Raw genomic sequence first — 24318 nt, forward strand, 5'->3', positions numbered from 1 at the left:
GGGGCGGTCTCCGGGCGGGAACGCGGGCCCGGGGCCCAGGCGCGGGGCGCGCGGAAACCCCTGCGGCAGCCGCGGGGGAGGGGGCGCGGGGATGGAGGGGCCGCAGCCCGGCCGCTTTCTTTTCTTTTCTTTCCTTATCAGAAAGGTACAGGGTTTCCCTTTTCCGAGATTTCTTTTCCAGTTCTATTTCAATCCTCCCTTTCTTGGCAGCTCGATGCGACTTGCAAGGGAGATGGAGCTAGTGAAAAAAGGTTGAATTGGGGCCGAGCTCAGACGGCCGAAGTCCGGTCTCTAGTGGGGTGACCCCTCGGACAGTGGGTTTGCCGAGCGGGGGTTCTCTCTCTCGGACCGCCAGCTCGGGTCCGACTGCGGAGACTGGGTCAATGGGGTAGCAAATCAGTATTTCTTCTTTAAAAGATTACTGGAAAACCCGGGGGCCTCGTTTCAGGCTCCAAGCTACCCCGAATTTAAATTGACCATCACATAAATTACGAAATAGTCTATCCACATTCTGCGTTTCTTACTTGGAAGGCTGAACTTAGTCTAGGTTTGGAGTGTACGCGATGCTAATCAATCATCATAAGGATTGGCATATTTAGCATTGATTATTTGCGGTAATCTGCAAAATTGAAAACACGTTTACTTCATGTTTATTGCAGCCATGGCTCTAAAAGGACAAGAAGATTATATTTACCTTTTCAAGGATACAGCGCATCCAGTGGATTTTCTGGATGCATTCAGAACATTTTACTTGGATGGATTATTTACTGATATAACCCTCCAGTGTCCTTCAGGCATAATTTTCCATTGTCACCGAGCTGTTTTAGCTGCTTGCAGCAATTATTTTAAGGCTATGTTCACAGCTGATATGAAAGAAAAATTTAAAAATAAAATAAAAATCTCTGGCATCCACCATGATATTTTGGAAGGCCTTGTGAATTATGCATACACTTCCCAGATTGAAATCACTAAAAGAAATGTTCAAAGCCTGCTTGAAGCCGCAGATCTGCTGCAGTTCCTTTCAGTAAAGAAAGCTTGTGAGCAGTTTTTGGTAAGGCACTTGGATATTGATAATTGTATTGGAATGCACTCCTTTGCAGAATTTCACGTGTGTCCAGAACTAGAGAAGGAATCTCGAAGAATTCTATGTTCAAGGTTTAAGGAAGTGTGGCAACAAGAAGAATTTCTGGAAATCAGCCTTGAAAAGTTTCTCTTTATATTGTCAAGAAAGAATCTCAGTGTTTGGAAAGAAGAAGCTATCATAGAGCCTGTTATTAAGTGGACTGCTCATGATGTAGAAAATCGAATCGAGTGCCTGTATAACCTCCTAAGCTATGTAAACATAGATATAGATCCAGTGTATTTAAAAACAGCTTTAGGTCTTCAAAGAAGCTGCCTACTAACCGAAAATAAGATACGATCTCTAATATACAATGCTCTGAATCCCCTGCATAAAGAGATTTCCCAGAGATCCACAGCCACAATGTACATCATTGGAGGCTATTACTGGCATCCTTTATCAGAGGTTCACATATGGGATCCTCTGACAAATGTTTGGATTCAGGGAGCAGAAATACCAGACTATACTAGGGAGAGCTATGGTGTTACATGTTTGGGACCCAACATTTATGTAACTGGGGGTTACAGGACGGATAATATAGAAGCTCTTGACACAGTGTGGATCTATAACAGTGAAAGTGACGAATGGACAGAAGGCTTGCCGATGCTCAATGCCCGGTACTACCACTGTGCAGTCACCTTGGGTGGCTGTGTCTACGCTTTAGGCGGTTACAGAAAAGGGGCTCCTGCCGAAGAGGCCGAGTTCTATGATCCATTAAAAGAGAAATGGATTCCTATTGCGAACATGATTAAAGGTGAGTACGGGTTATATTTATTCTATGTTTTTTAGGTGTTTGAGGTTAGGCCAGTGGTCTAAATTCTCTTGCAAAGAACGTTAAAAAGAATGTGTCACTTTGAAATACTATCTAGGAACTATGGTGCACAGAATTTTCCAAGTAGAAGCACGGCCTAGCAGTCCCCAGCTTGTCTGAGGTTATGTGATTAGAGTAGGCTCCTCAGACTAGAAAAATATCATTTGTATAAGAAAACAGTACAATTCATTCTACTTACTCTGCAGCCTGTTTCAAGCCTAGATCTTGCTTCAGGTCGTAAGAATTTATATTTAAGTCAAAGGCTAAACAAAAAGAGAAGGTTGGGTGGTTTTATTAGTTCATATTTATTTATTTATTTTTGCTTGTGCTTGAAATTGAACCCTTTTCAATTCTGCCTTTAAATATTCAGCTTTTTCCCTCTCATTTATCTGATCATCCCTCTCTTTTAAAAGGTCTTTCATTAAAACCTTAAAAGATTCAGTCCCTGTATACTGTAGAGTGTAACAAATCACATTCTCTCAAAAACTAGAGGCAGAGAGCCCCTGCTTTTTGTGATTCAAGTCTTGTTTCCTAGGGTAAAAGATAGGAGCAGATCCCATCCCCTCCCTCATGTGGTTCACACAGCCAGGCACACTATTGGGTTTCAATGACTGTCTGATAAACACTATTTTCTGCTGTGTTCAGTACTATATTAGCCTTGCTCTCCTTTCCTTCCACTGGCAAAAGAGTTAAACTGGAATCTTACTTAATCACATTTATTCATTTGTGCTGGGGAGTTGCACAAAAACAACTGGTAGGTTGTTTCTAAATTTGTGTCATTTTATCCCAAATGTTCCTTCCCAGGCCTTTCTGTTTCTGTTTTAATACTAGTGAGGGTGTGGGAATCTGACCTGGTCTGGGAATCTGACCTGGTGTGATCGCTGGATGACAAGCAGGAAGCCTGAGAGGCAGAACGGTCTTGTGATCAGGCGCATTGCTCCTGAAGTCCAAATCCCGACTTTCCCTTTCCTTGCTGGTGTGCTCGGGCAAACCGTTTCATCTCTCCGTGCCCCGGTTTTATGGTCTGTGCAGTGGGGGTGACAACATTATGTAGCTCCGGGTTTTGAGAGGATTAAGTGAATTTATGGGTGTGAAGTGTGTAGAACTGTGTCTGGCTCAGAGTAAGCACTCAGTAAGTGTTAGGTATTGTTGTTGTAGGTTTTATTGTCATAATGAAGGTCGCCATAAAAAAAACATGTCAACTTTGACAGAGCAAAAGTATCTTTCATATTAAATCCTGCCCGCTCTCCTGCATGCCTGAACATTCCGCAGTAGTTGGTAGAGGGGGACAAGGGGGTTTGGAGGGCCACTGCTGTTGCCACTCTGGTTTTGGACTCTGCTTGAGCTTGACTGCCAATTCCTGGTCTCCTCCCCAGGATGGCCCTCAATGTCCTCCTGCCTCCTTTCCTACTAAAGAAACAAGGAAGGTTCAAATACTGTAGCCGCTGTTGTCAACCTGGATACATTTCTGCCTCTCTCTCTTAACGAGGAGATAACAGTTGCCATGGTTTCATAGTTAAGAGCATATTTCCCTGAGGATGAAAGTTTATTACTTTATTGCAATTTTTAAAAATCATATTTGAAACGCTGTTGCTGAAAAGACATGCTTCCATGGTGGGTACACTGTTAAAAAAATGTGTTCTTGCCTTCACCTTGAGTGGACTGGGAGACCCTCATTCACCCAAGTACCTCCCCACACACACACCAGCTGGGTCTGAAATTCCAAAGTTTTAGTTATACTTTTACCTTGAAGTTTGATTCCTGGTTATATCTGATCGTCCTTAGGGAAGTAACCCTGCGACAGTTACACCCAGCTTTGGCCAGTGCTGGTTTTGAGCTTTAAGTTTCTGATTTTTCTGTTGCAAGGGTAACATTACTTTTCCCAGTTTGTAGTCTTGACGTGAACTAGCAGCTTCCCCTGGTAATCAGAACTTAAATTGGGTAGAGTCAAATTTCAAATTCATTTCCTTTTTTGGTTTAGGGATGTACAGAGAAGAAATAAATACTTGACTGTTTAGGAGCTTCTGACTTTTTTTTTCTCCCTCAGCATAACTGTCCTGCTTATAAACACATTTATGTCAGAGTAGAAATGCACAAGGAGAGTGAATTGCACCCAGCACGTATCAGTGGTAAATAAAAGTTGGTTGGAAGACTAAACTGACGTATTTGACTAAAAGGAGCCTCATCTTACTTCCTCTGAGCTTCTTTCTCTGCCGAACTCATTTCTTCCTCCCGATTTTCCGATCTTATGACCTCACCATCAGTTTTGTTTGTTTCTGACACAGTCAGTCATCAAGGCTTATGCGTTTACCTGTGTCTCTTGCCTCCATGCCCTTCGCTCCATACCCAAAGCCCCTTCTACCCGGGCTCTCAATAGTTCGTATCTGGGACGTTATCTAGATCTTTCTGACTCTTTTTGTCCTTCTGCTTTTGTAGTCTCTCCCTTCCAATGTTTAAAAATCTTAAATAATCTTGCTGAATAAAGTCTACGTTTCTTAGTTGGGTGCCAGGATCCTTTGCGGTGTGGCTTCCAACTTATCGTGTCAGCTTCAGCTCCCATCAGACAACTCCAGCTGGGCCACCTGCCCTTGGGCGTGCTGGCATCAAACGGGGCTACTCGACATTGCCCACTGAGCCTTTGCACTTGCCTTTTCCTCTGCGTAGGATGGCTTCCTCTCACCTCTACCTGTCAAAGTCTTACCTGCTGAGACCGAGGTCAAATTCTGCCACCTCCGGCCATGATTTCCGTGTTCAAAGCAATGTCTCCTCACTCTGAACATTCACAGGGGTTCCATACCCTGTGCTCTAATTATTTGTGTAAGTGTCTCAACCTCTCTTAAAAGAGCTCAAGGAGCCTTGTTCATTCTTCCCTCCCTCATAGCGCCTAGCACAGGGCCTGGCATCTACTGTCAATAATGACAGAAACAAATAATAAACTTAGTCCAGTATTCATTGTAAAACACAACGATAGATCAATCTGAAGATGTGATTTTAATTAACATACAGGCGTGGGAAACGCGACTGCCTGCGTCTTACACGAAGTTATCTACGTCATTGGCGGCCACTGCGGCTACAGAGGGAGCTGCACCTATGACAAGGTCCAGAGCTACAACTCAGATATCAATGAGTGGAGCCTTATCACCTCCAGCCCACATCCAGGTAATTAAATACTGTTCCAAATAGCACATGTGGTAATACAACTATCAGTATGAGAGACAGCTATAAATGGCCTGGAAAAAGAAAATGCTAGATTTACAGCAGACTATCCGTGGGTGTAATTAGAAGGCTCAAAATATTCATATGCTCATCTAACAATAATCACAGGCTATTCTGATTAGATCACATCTACAAATACTTTCCCTGATGTCTTTACGGGACACATTTTAAGCCTGTGTAGTTAAAAATGGTAGTTTCTTTTTAAATTTTTTTCACCTAGATTCTTTTGGTGTGTTTCTTATTCCTCTGTTGTTTGCTTTCTTTTATATATATGCATTATATAGAACACAATTCTTATAGACAGTTAAAAATCACTAGTCTGATACACATGGCCAACAGACACATGAAAAAATGCTCCATATCACTTGGCATCAAGGAAATACAAATCAAACCCACAATGAGATACCACCTCACACCAGTCAGAACGGCTAAAATTAACAAGTCAGGAAAGGACAGATGTCGCGAGGATGTGGGGAAAGGGGAACTGTCTTACAATGTTGGTGGTAATGCAAGCTGGTGGAGCCGCTCTGGAAAACAGTATGGAGGTTTCTCAAGAAGTTAAAAATAGAGCTACCCTATGACCCAGCAATTGCAGTCCTAGGTATTTACCCCAAAGATACAAATGTAATGATCCAAGGGGTACTTGCACCCCAATGTTCATAGCAGCAATGTCCACAATAGCCAAACTATGGAAAGAGCCCAGATGCCCATTGACAGAGGGATAAAGAAGATGTGGTGTATATCTACAATGGGATATTACTCAGCGATCAGAAAGGATGAATACTTACCATTTACATGGATGAGGATGGAACTGGAGGGTATTATGCTGAGTGAAATAAGTCAGTCAGAGGAAGACAGTTATCATATGGTTTCATGCATTTGTGGAATATAAGAAACAGTGCAGAGGACCACAGGGGAAGGGAGGGAAAACCGTATGGGATGAAATCAGAAAGGGAGACAAACCATGAGAGACTTAACTATGGGAAACAAATTGAGGGCGGCTGGAGGGGAGGAGGATGGGGGGATGGGGTAACTAGGTGATTGATGGGCATTAAGGAGGGCACATGATATGACAAACACTGGGTGTTATATGCAACTGGTAAATTATTGAACACTACATCTGAAACTAATGATGTACTATATGTTGGCTAATTGAATTTAAATTAAAAAAAAAAAGCAGTAGTCTGTCAAACAGCTGGAGGGAGTGCCCATTGATTGAATTCAATAGGAGATGGTTTTCTTCTTTTAAAAAGCATGTTCTCTCTGGGTTTCAATAATATTAAGCACTTAATCCTGTGAGGGGCAGAACCCTGTGTTAGCCTTTCTTTAACAATCACGAAGGGGACATGTGGTCTGCCCACAAGGAATGGCCGGCCTTCTGCCTTCTGTGCCTTTGTTCTTTGACTTGTCCCTTTGTGAAGAGCTCTGAGGGAAGTAGGAGCCGTAGCCTGTTACCGCTATGACACATGTTTAAGATTTTTCATTAGGAAAGATTTATATCACCGTATCACTATACCACTTTGATCATTTTCCATATAGCATAAGGCTTCTTTCTGGGTGAGTCACTGGTGAGCATAACTGGAATTCGCAAGCTGGAAGCCCCTGAGAGCAATATTAACAGTTAACCGTCTTGGATACTTTCCACAGGTCAGGGACTGACTAAGCACTTGACATGTAATATTGCCTTAAGTTCTGTCTACAACCTTGTGAATAGGTATTGTTTACCCCCATTTTACAGATTTAGAAATGGGGGCCAGAAAGGATAAGGTCACACGGTTTGGGAGTGGTGGACCAGGATTCATTTCGGCAGTCTGTCTATTCTGTGCTGTAGCCCCTGGGCAGCCTCCCTCTCCTTACGGGAGCAGGCTGTCCTGCTTTTGACCAGTGCAGCTGTATCCACCCCGGTGACATACATCTCATCTCGCGGCTCAGGGGCAGCACCTTGCACCTGGTGCGGCATCTCCATGTGCCACAGCCTTTGCCTAACAAGAGACTTCAGTCACAGGCTGTCCGGGCTCCGAAGACATCGTGGAACAGGTAGCCTTCTATCTCCTAGAAGCCCAGATGTCTTAACCCAGACTCCCCACCACTTATGAAGTTACAATGGAAAGTAATAATACTGGCTCATATTGAGCGATAGCTAACATGTGTTTACTAAGTATGAGCCGGGCACTAACCCAGTAATTTTATATGTCTTAATCTATTTAAACCTCACAGCAATCCTGTGAGCTAGGTACTATTGTTAATCTCATTTTGCAGGTCACTGGGACACAGAGACAGTAAATAAATTGCCCAACATCAGCTAGCTAGTGCTTGTTAGAGGTGAGGTTCAAATCCAGGCAACCCGGCAGGGAGGCCGTGTTTCTAACAACGGCGCTGTTATCTCATTTGACCCTCCTGTTAACCTTATCAGTTAGACATTACTTGGACATCTTCACAAAGAAAATCCAATATATGAAAGCCTGATTAACAAATCAGAGGGCAGTTATTTACATTACAAATGTAATATATATTTCATATAAGGGGTCCTTTAAAAATAAACGGCTTGTAACACATTTAAGTTGCATGTGGCTTGTTCACTGCTTGAAAGGGAGTCTGAAAGGCCATGAGATATAAGCCAAAGCATGAAAATCCACGGCCAACTGAAAAATCAATCAGAAATAAATAGTCAATTAGAGTGTAAATCCATGCAAACATATCATAAAGTGTGTCAAGTTTTGCTTTCCATTTGGACTTTTTCCTGACATAATGCAAGAAACAAAGGTAGCAAATTGGCACCCTGCATAGTCTGTTCTTTTTGGCTTTCAGTGTTTAAAATATTTTTTAACTGGCTTGCTACCAGTATTTACAATTTAGGAGATTTCACATAAAAATCGTGATTTCTGGCCTTTAGAAAAAGTGCTGCAACCTTGGGCCACATTCCTTTCTGGCAGCAACCGCTGGAGCCCCATAGCGGCTGTTCCCTTTTAGATGGCGCCTGCGGGCTCCATTTCACTAGCCTCTTCCATTCGCATCCCATCGTGGACCTGGGGGCCCTGCTCTTGCTTCTCCTAGCCCTGGCCTGCTTCATTCAACTGGTCTGTTAGCTCCTTAGCCCTTGAAGGCGCTTGGATCTGCATGGTGTAAACTGTAGCAAAGGTGGGCTGCCTCTGCGTTGTAGGAGGACCTCCTGAGGAATGCAAATGCCAGTCTTGAGTCTCCCTTACAGATACATAGCTCAGACTACAAAGAAATCATGACTACTGTTCTTTTTTAAAGGTAATATAAATGTTATCTCTTTTTTCTCAATGCCTTTAAGGGTGGTAGTTTTGGAGAGCTAAAAACCAGGGGACTTTAAATCCATTAAATTCAAGCTAACATTTATTGAGACCTTACCTTGGGAGAGATACCATTCTAGTTACTACGTGAGACACGAAGATGACTAAGAACTAGTCTCTACTGCTACAGGAACTCAGAATCTCATAGCAAATATACATACCTAACAGGAATACAGGACAGTTATACAAGTAAGTGCTCTTGAAATTGACGGTACAAAGAGCTTGAGTTTAATTTAAGGGAAATCTGGAAACCTCAGAAGGCTTCCAGGAGTATGTTGTTATGATTTAGGCCTTAAAAAATGGCTACAAGTAAGGTATTTTTTGGTTTTTTTTTTTTAATTTTTTTTTTTTTAATTTATTTGACAGAGATAGGGACAGCCAGTGAGAGAGGGAACACAAGCAGGGGGAGTGAGAGAGGAAGAAGCAGGCTCATAGCGGAGGAGCCTGATGTGGGGCTTGATCCCATAATGCCGGGATCACGCCCTGAGCCGAAGGCAGACGCTTAACCGCTGTGCCACCCAGGCGCCCCAAGTAAGGTATTTTTTGAAGAAGTGTTTTCTGCAGAAATTTAGCCAACAATGGGAGGCAGAAAGGCAAGTTCTGGGTACTTGGAGTGAATGTATGTGATGAGATGTGAGGGGGTAGAATGAGAGATTGGATGGGAGAGTTTGGTTGAGGAGCATTTCACGGAGGGCTTCGAATGGCAGTCAGGAGAATTTTAAAAATGGAGAACTACCAGAGGTTTTAGAGCCTTTTAGAATAGATTAGGAGAAAGGCAGTAGGGAAACCTGTTAAAACTATTGTAATACACCAGGTGAGAAATGCTGAAAGCCTGAAGCAGTAGGAGGTGAAAGTGGGTAGATGTGAGGAATGTTACAGATTCAACATGGGGAGAGTTGAAGGACAAGCTGGTTGGAAGGGGAAAGAGGATCTGAGTGGGAGGTCAGTTTTGTAGTTAACTATGGAGAACTAGTTGGATCACCGAGAAGAGCTGTCCAGCAAGCACCGGAAATGTGGGTCTGCAGCTCAGGAGGAAGAGCACAGCCGAATTTAGAGATCTGGGTGTCATTTGCCTGGAGATGATGACTGTGGGTGTAGAGACGGTTGAGGTCCGTTGGAGGATAGGACTAGCAGTACAGCTATGCACGGAGTCTTGGGAAACAGCACTAGTTAGGGATGAGCTGGGAAGAACAGGGAAGAAGCCGGAAGTGATAAAAGGGAAAAACCTATGGAGAGCTATGTCAAGTGGGAAGAGAGTTCTCTCCTGGCTCCACCATTTATTCTCATGGCTAAACCTGGGGAGCAGCTTAAGCTCTCGGGTCTCACTTTCTAGTAAAGTAAAGAAGTTAGATTAGATAAGCTTTACAGGTCTTTTCAGTGAGAATAATCTTAGGAAAAAAAGTAAATCATTTCAATGGATATTGAATACCTGAAAATATCGTGGCTGTCTCTGCATGGCTTTATTCTCATCACTCCTGCAACACTGGATACAGACTGCTGTGTATTTATAGTGAATATTTGTGTGTAAACTTTTTGAGCCATGACAGATGGTGCCATTCTTGTACTTAGTTTGAAATTGTTCATTCCTTCATTTGTCCAACAGGTTTGCTGAGCCTTTCCCACCTGTGACGTATAGTGCTAGGAGTTCAGTAAACAAGGCACAGTCCCTTAGGCTCAGTAGCTTCGTAGAGTGACCAACAGGAAAAAGGCAGTTACAGCTGTGGAAGAAAATGTTTCCCTCGACAATAACAGAAGGTTATGTTGTATTTGGGTAACAGGGAAAAAAAAAAACCTCAGGAATTGCCTTATTATAACATTTTTCCTGCTCTAGGAAGATTGAGGTATTTTTCTTAACATTAAGAACCACAAATTGAGGAATTTTTTGTAAACTTTGAAATTTAAGAATAGCCTAGAGAACTCATTGTTGAATCACTTACACCAACTGACAAAATTTCTGAATCTTTATTTTCACAACCATTTGATAGAATGATTCATATAATTTGTATAAACAGTGTTTCACAAGTACTGAAAACAAGTAAATTCTATAAAAATTCTGCACATATAATAACTGGAAACCCAAGTAAAATAAATGGGGTTTTCAGAAGTGGAAGAATTCTTATTTTCCTAGCTGTCAGATACTTGAGAACAACAGTATGTGGACTCAGAGCAAAAGTGCCCATCTTCTGAGATTTTTCCTTTAGCCTTTGAAACCTAGATAGCAAGAACTTTACTGATAAGAATGTGCTTGCATTCTTAAAGGGGAAATCACAGTTTTGATTATACATTCTCTCTTTCTAAAGGGGGGTTGATAAGCTTTTTTCCCCACAAAATAATGGGAGTTCCCCCTTGGGGACAGAGGGTACAAGGTCCAATTCATTCATTGATCCAACAAACTTTTATTGAGCCCTTACAACGTTCTAGACACTTCCCTTCCCCAGTAGGGATGGAGTAGCGTTCAGGACGCGGGTCTTAGACTGTTAGAGAGGAGAGGGACAGTAGCCAAGAGACGTCAGACAGTGAGAAGTGCTGTGGAGAACATGAAAACAGGGTGATGTGTTGGGGATGCCTGCCGCCCGGCCATGTCAGCCTGGGTGGGCTGGGCAGGGCCCTCTGAGGAGATGACCGTAAGATGGGACCTGGATGACCAGAAGGAGGCGGCTGTGCAAAGTCCTGGGAAAAGCAGAGTTTCTAGGCAGAAGGAACGCCTCAGCAATGGCAAGCCGAGTCTTCATTTATTGGCCGTAACATTAGTGCCCCTGACAGGTCCCGCTCTTCCTTCAGGCCTGCAGCTAGAAGGACGTAACTGTAATCCCACGGTTGATATTCCCAGAGGATGAACTCCCAGGCTGGTAGTGGTGCTGGAAGTGGGGACGTGGAGGAAGCACGGCGGGGAGCAGGGTGAGGCAGGACAGACACCGGGGGCACAGAATCGCAGTCCCTCAGAGAATGAGAGCAGCCTTGCGTTTGGCACTGTGAGCACCTCGCCGGCCTCACCCTAGTGACGGTCCCGGGAAGGGAGAGGAAGTGAGGTTCCAAAAGAGCTGGGTGCCTTGAAGAGCCAGCAGGGTTGCGTGTGGATGGGGAGATACGTAACATGGGGAAAATCACAACAGTCCAGAAGCCTGATTCCACCCCCCGCCCCAGGGGGGCGGACTCCCAGCCTGGGACCCAGACCTCACACAGCAGCTGTCTGCCTCTGGGCTTCTTTTACAGTCTCTTAGGATGATAGACTGTAGTTCCCCACTAATTTGGTTGTGTGTTTTGCTAACTCCTTGTGTCCTTAACTTGACCAGAGGTGGGAGAGAGGCAAGCCAGGCCATCCATTCGGCCCCGTGGCCGCAGACACTACAGATCGCCTGCCCCTGGTTGTAGGGGCGGCTACTAAGACCCGAAGAAACCAACACCAGTTCCCTCATATGTCTTCATGTCAGAATGTCAGAGGGACTCCACGGCTTGTACACAGATGCAGAGAGAATAAAACGTGTCTGTACTGGGGACTTTCCAGAAGGGTAGCAGTCTGAGTTCCTCCCTGGCATCCTGCAAAGCCACATGAAGGATTACCTGAGAGAGAATGTCAGGGGCAGGTAATCTGAATCAGGTGATAGAAATCAGGTGATAGGGGACAGATTTTAAGGCTCAGTGTTGTAATAGAGGAATCAAAATGTCGAGACAACTCTCTTTTTGTTTGCTGCATTGTCAGGGATCATTACATCAGCAACCTAAGGGATCTCTTTTGTTTGTTATCCTAATAAAAATTTGCTTTTTTCTTTTTAATAGAATATGGATTGTGTTCAGTTCCATTTGAAAATAAGCTCTATCTAGTTGGTGGACAAACTACAATCACGGAATGCTATGACCCTGAACAAAATGAATGGCGAGAAATAGCTCCCATGATGGAAAGGAGGATGGAGTGTGGCGCCGTCATCATGAATGGATGTATTTATGTCACTGGGGGGTATTCCTACTCAAAGGGAACCTATCTTCAGAGCATTGAGAAATATGATCCGGATCTTAATAAATGGGAAATAGTGGGCAATCTTCCAAGCGCCATGCGGTCCCATGGGTGTGTTTGTGTGTATAATGTCTGACTGAATCCATAGAAATGACCCAGTAATCACTGTTTCGGGGTGTAGTTTAAAAAAAAAAAAAAGAGAATTCAGGATTTGGAGTCTCTTACTTAACATTATGGCCTGGCACATAATGGGTGAATTTCCATGCCTAACCCCCACTCTTCACCTTCAGACAGTGATTAATGGTCAAGAAAAATCCTATGTGTATTTACAGTTGAATCAGTAGGGTTAACACCCTATAATCTCTGCTTTTCAAAGGTAATATGGAACGTTGGACACTTGGTAAAAAGTGAAATACCTTTGTAGTGAATTTTTCTCCTGGTAGCATCAACACTGGGTGCAGGTCAGAATCATTCTGTGGAATGAAATGTCTCTTCTGACCCTGTAATGTACTAGTGTATATTAAGGTTCCGTTTATCTAACAAGGAATTTGAAATTTAAGGAGGGAATCTTCTCTACCTCTACAAAATCAACGCTTTAAAACAGCTTTTTTCACCGTTAGATGTATTTAGAATGTGGACTTACTTTAAGTCTTTTTTTCTTTGTCATCTGTATAATTTATTGTTCTTCTTTATTTACTGACTGCCTGAAGTATACAAGATACTGTGCAAAAGATTATTACTGTTCAGAGTTTACAAACTAAATTTAGAAGAATGGCAAGTCTGAAAAATTGCAGAGAAAATAGTTAAATATTTGCTAATGCTAAGATCTATTTTTAATTTTCAGCCTTGATGGAAATTGCTAGTTTAGGTGTCTTTAGTTCAAGCATGTTAGAAAAATCCTCTTTATTTGTAAGTATAGATACATTTCTGCATACAAAATTGAATTTTAGAGCCAGAAAGCATGTAGAAAAGTTGTGATGCAATAGAAAATATAGTGATGAGAAAAAATTTGCATTCACTTCCCAGCTGCGCCACTAACTAGATTTTTGTAACTTGAATCGAGTCATTTAACCTCTCCTTGATTAGAACTTCATAACCCATGCACTTTGGGTCATAGATATGCCTACATATGGGTCTCCACAGCCCCTGGGGTAGCCAGAGGTAGCCTGGGTGGCTGGAACTTCCGGACAGAAACACCTTTGTCCACATTCCCCAGTGTGCCTGCAGTATTACTTTCTGTGTGTGCCAAAACTTGAGAAAAGTTGGGAAGCATTGCTTAAGTTAGCTGAAGTTTTAGTGATCTGTTAGACCATCTATCCATACTCTTCATTTTCTTAAGGAGACAGTAATTATTTTTAACTTTAAATATGGAAGTTGAAAACTACCTAATGCTCCTGATGTTTTGTTTTTTTTTTTTTTAGAAAGAAAGTGTTAAATGCATTCATTTCAGATGGCATTTTAAATAGACACAATCCTTTGGGAATGCAGTATGGTACCAATATCTTTGCCTCATAAATTCTACTCCTAGATTTGTAACCTAAAGAACGATATAAAAACAAAACAAAGGGAAATGCGTGAGGGTGGTTATGTCCGCATTATTTATAATAGCAAAAAATTGGAAACGGTCTACGTGTCAAAGAAGAAAATGGGCTAATAAAATAATGAAGTATCATACCGCCATTAAAATAATTATTTGGAAGGCTGTAAAGACATGGACGTGTCTGTGATATGGTAAGTCAAATAAGCACAATATAAAAGAGATGTGTGCTATGATTGTGACTTTATAAAATCTTTTTGCATGTGGAAGGTAATATGCAAAACTAAAATCCGTTGTGTTAGTGTAGGGGGACGCGGAATGATTTTTATCTTATTTAAATGTTTTTCTTTAATATTTGTGTTTTCAATAAAAATAAGTAAATCACTGTATACATGGTAAAACCGCTTGAATTTGACCTGAGCAAGTCAAAAGATAGAATTAGTGGAAGCACTGAGTTACAGACTATTTCAGTCTATAATTGAATTATAGACTATTTTGTTGCTTTCAAGAACACTTAGCAATTAATACTGGACCAGTAATGTAATGCCCACTACTGTTTTAGAGATCTGTTTTATGGAATAGATGAAAACAATTGCAATCATCTTCCCCTGCTTTTAGCTTATCTAGGTTCTATAAAATCCTGACTCAAGTCCAACCTCTGGGAATTCTTTCCTGCTGCTCAGCCCCAGTAAAATTTCCATTGTCACATGTAAAAGATTTATGATTATATATGTGTAGTATATATAATTTTGAGTTTGTGGATCATGTCTTATTCTCAGTTTTTTTCAAGGCCTAGCATTTCATTTGTATATCCGGTGTACTTTTTTTTAGAAAGATGATGATATCGGTTATTTTTACAGAAAGACATTCCACAGGTGCTTGAAAGATCTTGAGAATAGTTTGTGGCCTGAGGTATTTAATTTATTGCTCCTATTTTCTGTAAAATTTTGTTTTTGCTATTGCTCTGTGCATACAAGAAAGTATTAAGAAAGGTAAGGTAAACACTTCTGTCAGAATTATCCCAAGTTCCAAATCAGTGTAGTATGAGTGAAAAATATTTTACTGTAATTAGATGCAAGCCATTGCCTTGGGAGGGCCAGCACTATTTTGCAAAATAGTGAAAATTGTGGAGATGATTCTAAGTATGACTGAGTTAAGAGGACTGTAAGTATCCAAATTTTAAAGTTTGTTTCTCAGGGTGCCTGGGTGGCTCAGTTGGATAAGTGTCCGATTCTTGATTCCAGTTCAGGTCATGATCTGATCCCCATGAGATCAAGCCCCGTGTGGGGCTCCACGCTGGGTATGGAGCCTGCTTAAGATTCTCTCCCTCTCCTTCTGTCCCTCACCCCCACCCCCTCTTTCTCCCTATAAATAATAAAGTAAGTAAGTAAGTTAATTAGTTACTGTTTCTCGCAAGTCATATTTTTAATTTTGAGCTGGAACGGAAATAGGGTCAACATCTTTGTTTTCACATTCATGTAAATATATGCTTGTGTTATGGACTGAATGTTTGTGTCCCCCACAATTCATAGGCTGAAACCCTTATCCCCAGTTTGACGGTAGAGATAGGGCCTTATGGAAGTAATTAAGGTTAACTGAGGCTACAAGGGTAAGGCTCCGATCAGATAGGGTTAGTGTCCTTGCAAGAGACACCAAAGAGCTTTGTCTCTCCCCGCGTGTGTGAAGCCAGTGAGAAAGCAGCATCTGCAAGCCAGAAGGAGAGCTCCCACCAGAACCCGATCGATCTCATCTCAGACTTGCAACCTCCAGAACCGTAACAAACATTTCTGTTGTTTGAACCACCCAGTCTACGGTGTTTTGTTGTGGCGGCCTGAGCTGACTAATACAGGCTGCAAAGGAGATCGTGCTTTATATGATGCGATTTAGGGGCTGAATCAGCCAGTAGTAGACAGTCTGTTCCCTGGACAATCCCTCTTTCTTCCCCCTACGCCCTCCCACATAAAGCAACCAGAAACACCTGTTGCATTAGTCTGAAAATGTCTGAAACCCTATAACTACAGCTTCATTCTTCTTAGGTGGTAGTGGATGTGGCTAGGAGTGTCTGTCTGCCTAGTTCTTGCCAAGACTCTGTCTGTACTGATGTCCTAACTCCTTCCCTGCAGGGACACCTACACCTTTTGAAATTATGAGTCATAAACTTATTTTATTTTTATTTTTATTTTATTTTTAGTGTGAGCTGGGAATGGGGAGGAGTAGAGGGAGAGGAGAGAATCTCAAATGGGCTCCATGCTCAGTGCAGAGCCCAGCGTGGGACTTGATCCCAGGACCACAAGATCATGACCCCAGCCAGAACCAAGAGTTGGACACTTAACTGACTGAGCCACCCAGGCACTTCTAAACCGTAGCTCTTACTTTAGCCCTTTGATTTATTTTTTTTAAAGATTAATGCACAGGAGGGGCAGAGGGAAAGAATGTCAAGCAGACTCCCCGCAGAGCATGGAGCCCCAACTCAGGGTTCGATCTCACGACCCTGAGATCAGTACCTGTGCCGAAATCAAGAGCCAGAGGCTTAACTGACTGAGCCACCCAGGCACCCCTAGCTCTCTGATTTAAAATATAATATTCTCTTCGGGGCTTCACTGGAATGGTATGGAGCGTCTTGCTCAAACCATCAGTGAATATTCTAGATTCCAATTAGCCACAATTTAGGGGTGTTCTCTGCTGGCTTAGGAAGAATCAGTGTAAATTGTGTTCAGTTGTGTACATAAGATTACCAGTTTTTCAACTTTTACCTTTGAAATTCAAACCACACCATAAGCTCTTACCTCTGTGTACCTACAAATGCCTGTAGAGAGGTTCCTGTTGGGGAGTCTGGAATGCCAGAGCCGTGTGCTTCAGCCTTAATGGGGAGAGATGGAGCCAGTTGTTCCCTGTCACCCCCTTCGCCCCCAAAACCACATACCTTAACCACTTTTGCTCACCAACATAAGACTGTCTGGGCACATGTAATCTGGGAACACTCTTAGCAATGCCTGCCTGACACTGAACCTTGCTAAACACATCTTCCAGTATCCATGCAGATGGAGACACAAAGGTGGCACTGTGCTTCCCAGACGTGTCCTTCTGCAGCCCTCTTCTACCCTTTAGCTCTTTCCTCCTCGCACCTTCCTCATTGAGGAAATGAGACAAGCCTTCTCCCCAGCAAGAGATCATAGGACCTTGTGCACAGGCTGGTATGGAGATAAGAACTTCTCTACGATTTCTTAAACCTTTGTGTAAACTGTCAAATATAACACAAATACAGAAAGCCACATGAAGCAAATGAACAGCTTAGTGAGTTATTCAAACGCATCCCTGTCAGGAGAGAGGACTGGCCAACCACTCCAGACACTCCAGAGGCAACCCCCAAACACAGCCTCCCACTCCTGTGAATAACCTCTGTCCTTACCATGGTGATTATTTTCTTTCTTCTACTGGTATTAGCATTTGTATTATTAATTTCTGTGGCTGCTATTAAAAAATGATCACAGGGACGCCTGGGTGGCTCAGTCGGTTAAGCGTCTGCGTTCGGCTCAGGTCATGATCCGGGGTCCTGGGATCGAGCCCCACATCGGGCTCCCTGTGCAGCGGGAGCCTCTGTTTCTCCTCTCCCTCTGCTGCTCGCCCTGCTTGTGCGCTCATGCTCTTTCACTCTGTCAAATACGTAAAATCTTTTTTAAAATTTTTTAAAAAAATTATCACAAACTGTGGCTTAAGACAACAGAAATTTATTCCCTCAGAGTTCTAGAGGCCAGAAGTCTAAAATAAGGGTTCTGCCGGGCTGCTGTCTCTCCAGAGTCTCAAGGGGAGAATCATTTGATTCCAGCTTCCGGTGGCTGTCAGTATTCCAGAACTTGCAGCCATAACTATCCAATCTCTGCCTCCCTGGTCAGATTGTCTCCCCGTCTTCTGTTTCAAATCTCCCTCTCCCTGACTTACGAGGGCACTTGTGATTTGATTTAGGGCCACCTGGATAATCCAAGATGATTTCTTCTTTTGAAAATCCTTAATAGAACTACGTCTGCAAAGACCTTTTCTCCAGTAAGTTAACATTGACGGTTCCAGAGGATGTGGACATATTTTTGGTTTGCCTTTGTTTTGTCCTTTAGGTTTCTTAACCTATAGGTTCCCCATCCATCTCTTATTTTTTTTTTAACACCTTGTAATTTATTTGTTGAAGAAGCTGGATCATTTTTTTGCTTTCCCAAAGCTGGGGTTGTACTGATTGCATTCCTCTTGTCTAGTTCAGCATATCCCTCTGTCCTCTGTATTTCCTGTAAGTTGGTAGTTAAATCCTGAAGCTTAATCAGATTCAAGTTTGATTTTTTTTGGTCAAAACTACTTTGTAGGTAATGGTGTGTTTGTCAAAAGACACAGAATTGGGTTCCTGGGTGGCTCTGTCAGTGAAGCATCTGCCTTCAGCCCAGGTCATGATCCCGGGGTCCTGGATCAAGCCCTGCGCATTGGGCTCCCTGCTCAGCGGGGAGCCTGCTTCTCCCGCTCCCTCTGCCTGCCACTCCCCCTGCTCGTGCTCTCTCTCTCTGTCAAATAAATAAATAAATAAATAAATAAAATCTTTAAAAAAAGGACACTAAATTGTAATTGTCTCTTTTTATATTAGCAGCCATAGATACTGTGATGAGGAAACCGCTCTTGGAGTTGCTGCTAGGCATTTCGTTGTATGACAACCCTGCTCACAGCCCGAGTCTGGATATTTGTTTGTTTATGGAATTTTATTTTTGATTGAAGTATAGTTGACTTACAATATCCTGTTAGTTTCAGGTGTACATTATTGTGATTTGATATTTTTATACATCAGGAAATGATCCTACAATAAGTCTAGTCACCATCTGTCACCCTGCAAAGTTATAATATTATTGACTACGTTCCCTATACTGTATTTACATGCCAGAGTTTCAATATTTTGATAAGGATCTGAGCTTAGGATCCCCACCCAAGTTCCTGCTTTGCTTTTCCCTGGGCACCTTTTAACATACACCCTTAGAGTGGAGCCTGGGAAAAGTTAGTGGCTGCTCTCCCAACCACCTTTTAAGCAGTAAGTGCTTGCTATCCTGCTATCTCCTGCTTCCTCTTGACCTGGGACGGAAGATTGCCTTTGCCCTGGCTCCTTGTACACCCCTACTTCTCCAATCCCAGTTTCTGGCATTTGTAATAAATCGTGTGAGCTGACTTCCTTCGTGTGGGTGTATGGGAGCTGCAGCTCCATCACAATGACCCTGGGGTTTCACTGCCCGCAGCGGGAGCTCTGAGGCCAAGGGAGCTACCCGCTGACCCCGTGTGGGTGGCTTATGCCTTCCCCTCCAGCAGGACATCATCTGCATGTTCTTAATACGCCAGCTAAGGGCCCCCTAACACAGATACTCCATACCTAGATCTTTGATTCCTGAGAGACTGCCAAATGGTGACGTTCAGTGCTCATCTTTTCTTCATTTACTAGTTGTTTACCTGGAGGTAAATGCTTGATTCTTACCTTTATGTATCAGTTTGCAAAATATAAACAGCACCCTTCAAAGGTGATTTATTAGATTTGATTGTTTTTTTAATCATTATGAACTTACGGATTTAAACCTACTTGTCACTTTCCAGTCCATTGTGGTTACTCTTACTGAAGCTCAATTTATTCCATCGTAAGCCAGTTAAGCCAGTGGAAGGATCTGCAGATTGTTTTCCAATTTCTCTTGGCACAGTCCCAATAGTTTGGATGGCTTCTTTGCTAACTGGTATGACGGGGTCCTCCTGGCTCATCTTGAACATCTTCTGCCTCAAACCTGGAATCGGACATTTCTCCAAGCAGTCCCGGTGTCTTTTACTGAAAAATGGTATTTCAAGACCATAGTCTGGGTGCTAGGGATGTTTATTGCTACTAGGTTGTTCACAGTTTCTATGTCTAAAATTAAAATACATTAACAACAATAACACAAAAGACAGGAGAAGGGTAATTAGAATTAAAATTTTCTAAGGTCCTAGCATTGTCAGGGAAGTGCTAAAAGCACTGTAGGGTGTTTACCTAAACTCTTCTATCCTAACATCTGTAGCCCCCTTTTCCCACAGAAAGTGTTCTGGTTCTCAGAGTCACTTGGGATAATAGAATTAGAATATCACATTGTAGTTCATTTGCTTTCTGCCATATCTTACACACAGACACACCATTCTCAGAATAATAGTACTAACATGCAGCTTGGGTATGCATTTTCAGTAATTTGGGGCTTCTTCAAAATTCCAAACAGAAAGCAGATACAGAGGTAAGGTTGAAACTGGCTCGCTACCATCTGGGACTTGGGGTTTTAGTTAGAAGGAAAGGATGGTAAGGAATTCCAGCCAGGAACTCTAAACACGTATCTTTTTTTTTTTTTTTAGGATTTTATTTATTTATTTGACAGAGATAGAGACAGCCAGCGAGAGAGGGAACACAAGCAGGGGGAGTGGTAGAGAAAGAAGCAGGCTCATAGCAGAGGAGCCTGATGTGGGGCTCGATCCCATAACGCCGGGATCACGCCCTGAGCCGAAGGCAGACGCTTAACCGCTGTGCCACCCAGGCACCCCCCAGCCAGGAACTCCAAATATACGTAAAAAGTGGGAACGTTTTAGAGGATCTTATTCTTCACAATTAAAAAAAAAATTTTTTTTAAGCAATCTCTACACCCACCATGGGGCTTGAACTTGGAACTCCAAGATCAAGAGTCACATGCTCCACTGATTAAGCCAGCCAGGCAGCCCAAGTTCTTCACGATTTTTGAAGGTCTTTGAAACAGTCTTTGTTAGACCTTCCTTCTGCTTTTCCATCCTCCAATTTCTAACAGAAGGCTTTTATGCTTGGGGGCTCAGCCAAGAGCTTATGGGAGGGAGGGCTGTTCCAGATAACAGTTCTCCCTTGTCAACATGTTAGGAAGTCTAATGAACACAAAAGACTTGTAAAATTACTTTCAACTGTTTCTAAGAAAATATAGAAACCCAAAGTTATTGGCTTAAAAATTTACCTATTCTCTTTTTTACCTCTGCTTTTAAAAGAAGTGAGGAAGGCAAAGTGAGGGAGTCCATAACCTTTGTCTCCTCAAACAAAAAGAAGCTTCTCTAAGAAGGTTTGGGTCAGGAATTGCACAGCTTAGAAGCCCCATGTATCCAAGCATCCATGCAGCCACACCCAAATTACAGCACACACCTGGTTATGAAATTATCGCAAAGTTTAAACCCAAATTGCACCCAATGTAAACTATTGTTATTCTCTTGGCTGGACGCAACTTCAGTCTTCAGGCGCATTTTGTGGCTATGTATTTCCTATTTGAGTTTTTTGTCTTGTGTACTTGTAATATTTTGGACAGCAGTTCTAACTGGGCATCCCTCCACCGTGACATCCGCCTTCTGTGAACCTCTGTGTCTTTATGCTCTAAGTTATAAATAAAGATGTTCTTGGCCATTGCAATGGACAAGCTGAAGCTTTGAAATGTTTTTTCAATGAGGAAGCTCAGGTTTTATGAGAAAATATAACAAAACATCTGTGGGAGTAGCTCAGCATCCTGTCTCATAAATCCAGGATTGGAAACTCTCATCAGGCTCTGTTCTTTTCTTCCCCCCTTCCCTGTCTATAAAAGCCAAACATTTAGAAGAGTTTAAGATAAGGATAAGGAGAGCCACCCAACCCCCTTCTTCAGAGGTTCATTTCTGAGGGCAACCAAGAAAAATGTATCAAAATTACAAATGAAAGACCCTTTTGAACCAGCAGAGAATGTTATTAGTGTGGGAACACTTTTCCTCTCCTGATGTGTCCTTCCAGGCAGAAGTAGCTCTGCTGGGGCGCCTGGGTGGCACAGCGGTTAAGCGTCTGCCTTCGGCTCAGGGCGTGATCCCGGCGTTATGGGATCGAGCCCCACATCAGGCTCTTCCGCTATGAGCCTGCTTCTTCCTCTCCCACTCCCCCTGCTTGTGTTCCCTTTCTCGCTGGCTGTCTCTATCTCTGTCAAATAAATAAATCTTTAAAAAAAAAAAAAAGAAGTAGCTCTGCTGATTAATATCCTTGGCTTCTCTTGCTTCTCCCTAGGGAAGGAGGGATGGCTTTCCTAATTATTAAATTTATAAAGAATAAACTGGGAAGGCTCCACTCAACCCCTCTTCTTCCTAAAACCTGCACAAAGAGGCCTGTAGTTGATCAACATTGCCTTGATTAAATGGAAAGAGATTGAGAATTAGGAAGCCATCTTATTTGCAAATGCAAGTCACATTCTTCAACATCAGCTTTTATCAGTAATAAAGGTAGTATTTTGATCACCTAGCTGCCCTATTTTTTGTCTTATTTCCCAACTGGCTCAAAAGGTGGGTGAGGATGAGTGTGATTTATTGCTCTAATATCCAAACATACATCTAAGAATTTATCCCACAGATACATTTATGTATGCGTGAAATGACACATGCATAAAAGTATTCATTGCAGCACGGTTTGTAACAGCAAAAGACTAAAAGCAATCTGAATGTCCGTGTAGAATTATTTAAATAAGTCAAGACAGTGCTGTACAATGGGGTGTTATATAACCATAAAACTTGAGGAAGCTCCAAAGAGAGATTAAGTAAAACACACACACGCACATACACAAAACAAAAACGAGGTACAGAACTGTGCATATAGTATATACTATCAGCCGTGTAAGAAAAGGACAAAGCCATAAATATTTTCTAGTGCATTCGTAGAATATTTCAAGAAGGATATTCAAGAAAATAATGATTTTATTTAGTTATTTTGCCTCAGGGGATAGAAACATGGTATCTAGGCGCATTTTATATTTGTTGCTCCTTAAAGTCACAGATATAATGGGTGACTGATAATTCAAAGCAGAAATCATATGTCTCAAAGTCTTATTAAATACGTATACCTCTTTGAAATTGAATTTGTTAGTAGATGGGTTATCAGTTAATCAGTTATTTAGTCAAAATGGATTCATGCTTATTTAGTCACGTAAAGTGATGTGATTGTTGTAATTTGACTTTTTAAAAAAAACTTAATTCACATTTGAATAAATCTGCATATAATTGAGTACCTAAATGAGATTTTCAAATAGAGTAAAAACATAGGTACATGAATAGTTACACTATATGGCAAGTTTTGTCATGAAAATTTATTAGCTTATTCTCACCTATTCAGAAACTACTCCCTGAGAGCCTCCTCTGTGCCCCACCCTGCTCTAAACTCAGAAAACAGAGTGAGCAAGACATTGTTTCTGTTCTTCTTCTTCTTTTTTTTTTTAGATTTTATTAATTATTAGAGAGAGCACGAGCGGAGCAGGGCAGAGCAGAGGGAAAGGAAGAAGCGGGCTCCCCATTGAGCAAAGAACCCGACTTTAAGGCTCAATCCTAGAACCCCGGGATCATAACCTGAGCTGAAGGCAGACACTTAACCAATTGAGCCACCCAGGCACCCCTGTCCCTGTTCTTAGTAGAGTTGCCTCTAACAGGGTACACAGACAATAAACAAATAAACAAGCAGATAATTTTTAAAAGGTGATAGTGCTAAATCGAATTTATAAATACAGAGAGCAAACTGGTGTTTGTCAGAGGGAAGGAGGGATAAAGAGAACCCTGGTGCACTGTTGGTGGGATTGTAAATTGGTACAGCCACTGTGGAAAACAGTATGGAAGGTTCTCAAAAAAATAAAAATAAAACTATAATATTATCCAGCAATCCCACTTCAAATCTCAAAAGAAATGAAAACTCTATGTCAAAGACATATCAGCACCCCAATGTTCATAGCAGCATTATTTACAATAGCCAAGACATAGAAACAACCTAAGTGTCCATCAAGAGATGAATGGATAAAGAAAATGTGGTATATATATTATTCAGCCATAAAAAAGAAGAACATTCTGCCATTTGCAAAAACATGGATAGACCTTGAGGGCATTATGCTGAGTGAAACAAGTCAAAGAAAACACTGTGTGATCTCACTTATATGTGGAATCTAAAAAACAGACAAAAAACCCAAAAAAACCCCGAACTCATAGAAAAAGAGACCAGATTTGTGGTTACCAGAGGCAGGGGGTTGGAGTGGGTGGATGGGTGGATGAAGATGATCGAAAGGTACAAATTTCCAGTTATAAGATAAGGAAGTACTAAGGATGTAATGTACAACATGATGACTATTGTTAACACTGCTGTATGATACATAGGAAAGTTGCTAAGAGAGTAGATAGTAAGAGTTCTTACCACAAGGGAAAAACATGTTTTACTTTTCTTTTATATCCGTATGAGATGATGGGTGTGTTAATTAAACTTATGTGGTAATCATTTCATGATCTATATAAGTCAAATCATTATGCTGTGTACCTTAATCTTATACATACAGTACTATATGTCAATTA

At 42.0% G+C, this 24318-nt stretch overlaps 1 protein-coding gene across 1 annotated transcript; it reads left to right on the forward strand.

Moving 5' to 3' along the window:
- Positions 1–147: 147 nt before the first annotated feature.
- Positions 148–17464, forward strand: LOC100472091 (kelch-like protein 23). Its single transcript, XM_002916503.4, has 3 exons — positions 148–1874; positions 4938–5090; positions 12242–17464. The coding sequence occupies exons 1-3, from the start codon at positions 647–649 to the stop codon at positions 12550–12552; spliced, it is 1692 nt and encodes a 563-aa protein (XP_002916549.2). The 5' UTR covers positions 148–646; the 3' UTR covers positions 12553–17464.
- The last annotated feature ends 6854 nt before the right edge of the window (positions 17465–24318 follow it).

Source organism: Ailuropoda melanoleuca, chromosome 2 (genome assembly GCF_002007445.2).
Source record: "Ailuropoda melanoleuca isolate Jingjing chromosome 2, ASM200744v2, whole genome shotgun sequence".
Taxonomy (NCBI): Eukaryota; Metazoa; Chordata; class Mammalia; order Carnivora; family Ursidae; genus Ailuropoda; species Ailuropoda melanoleuca.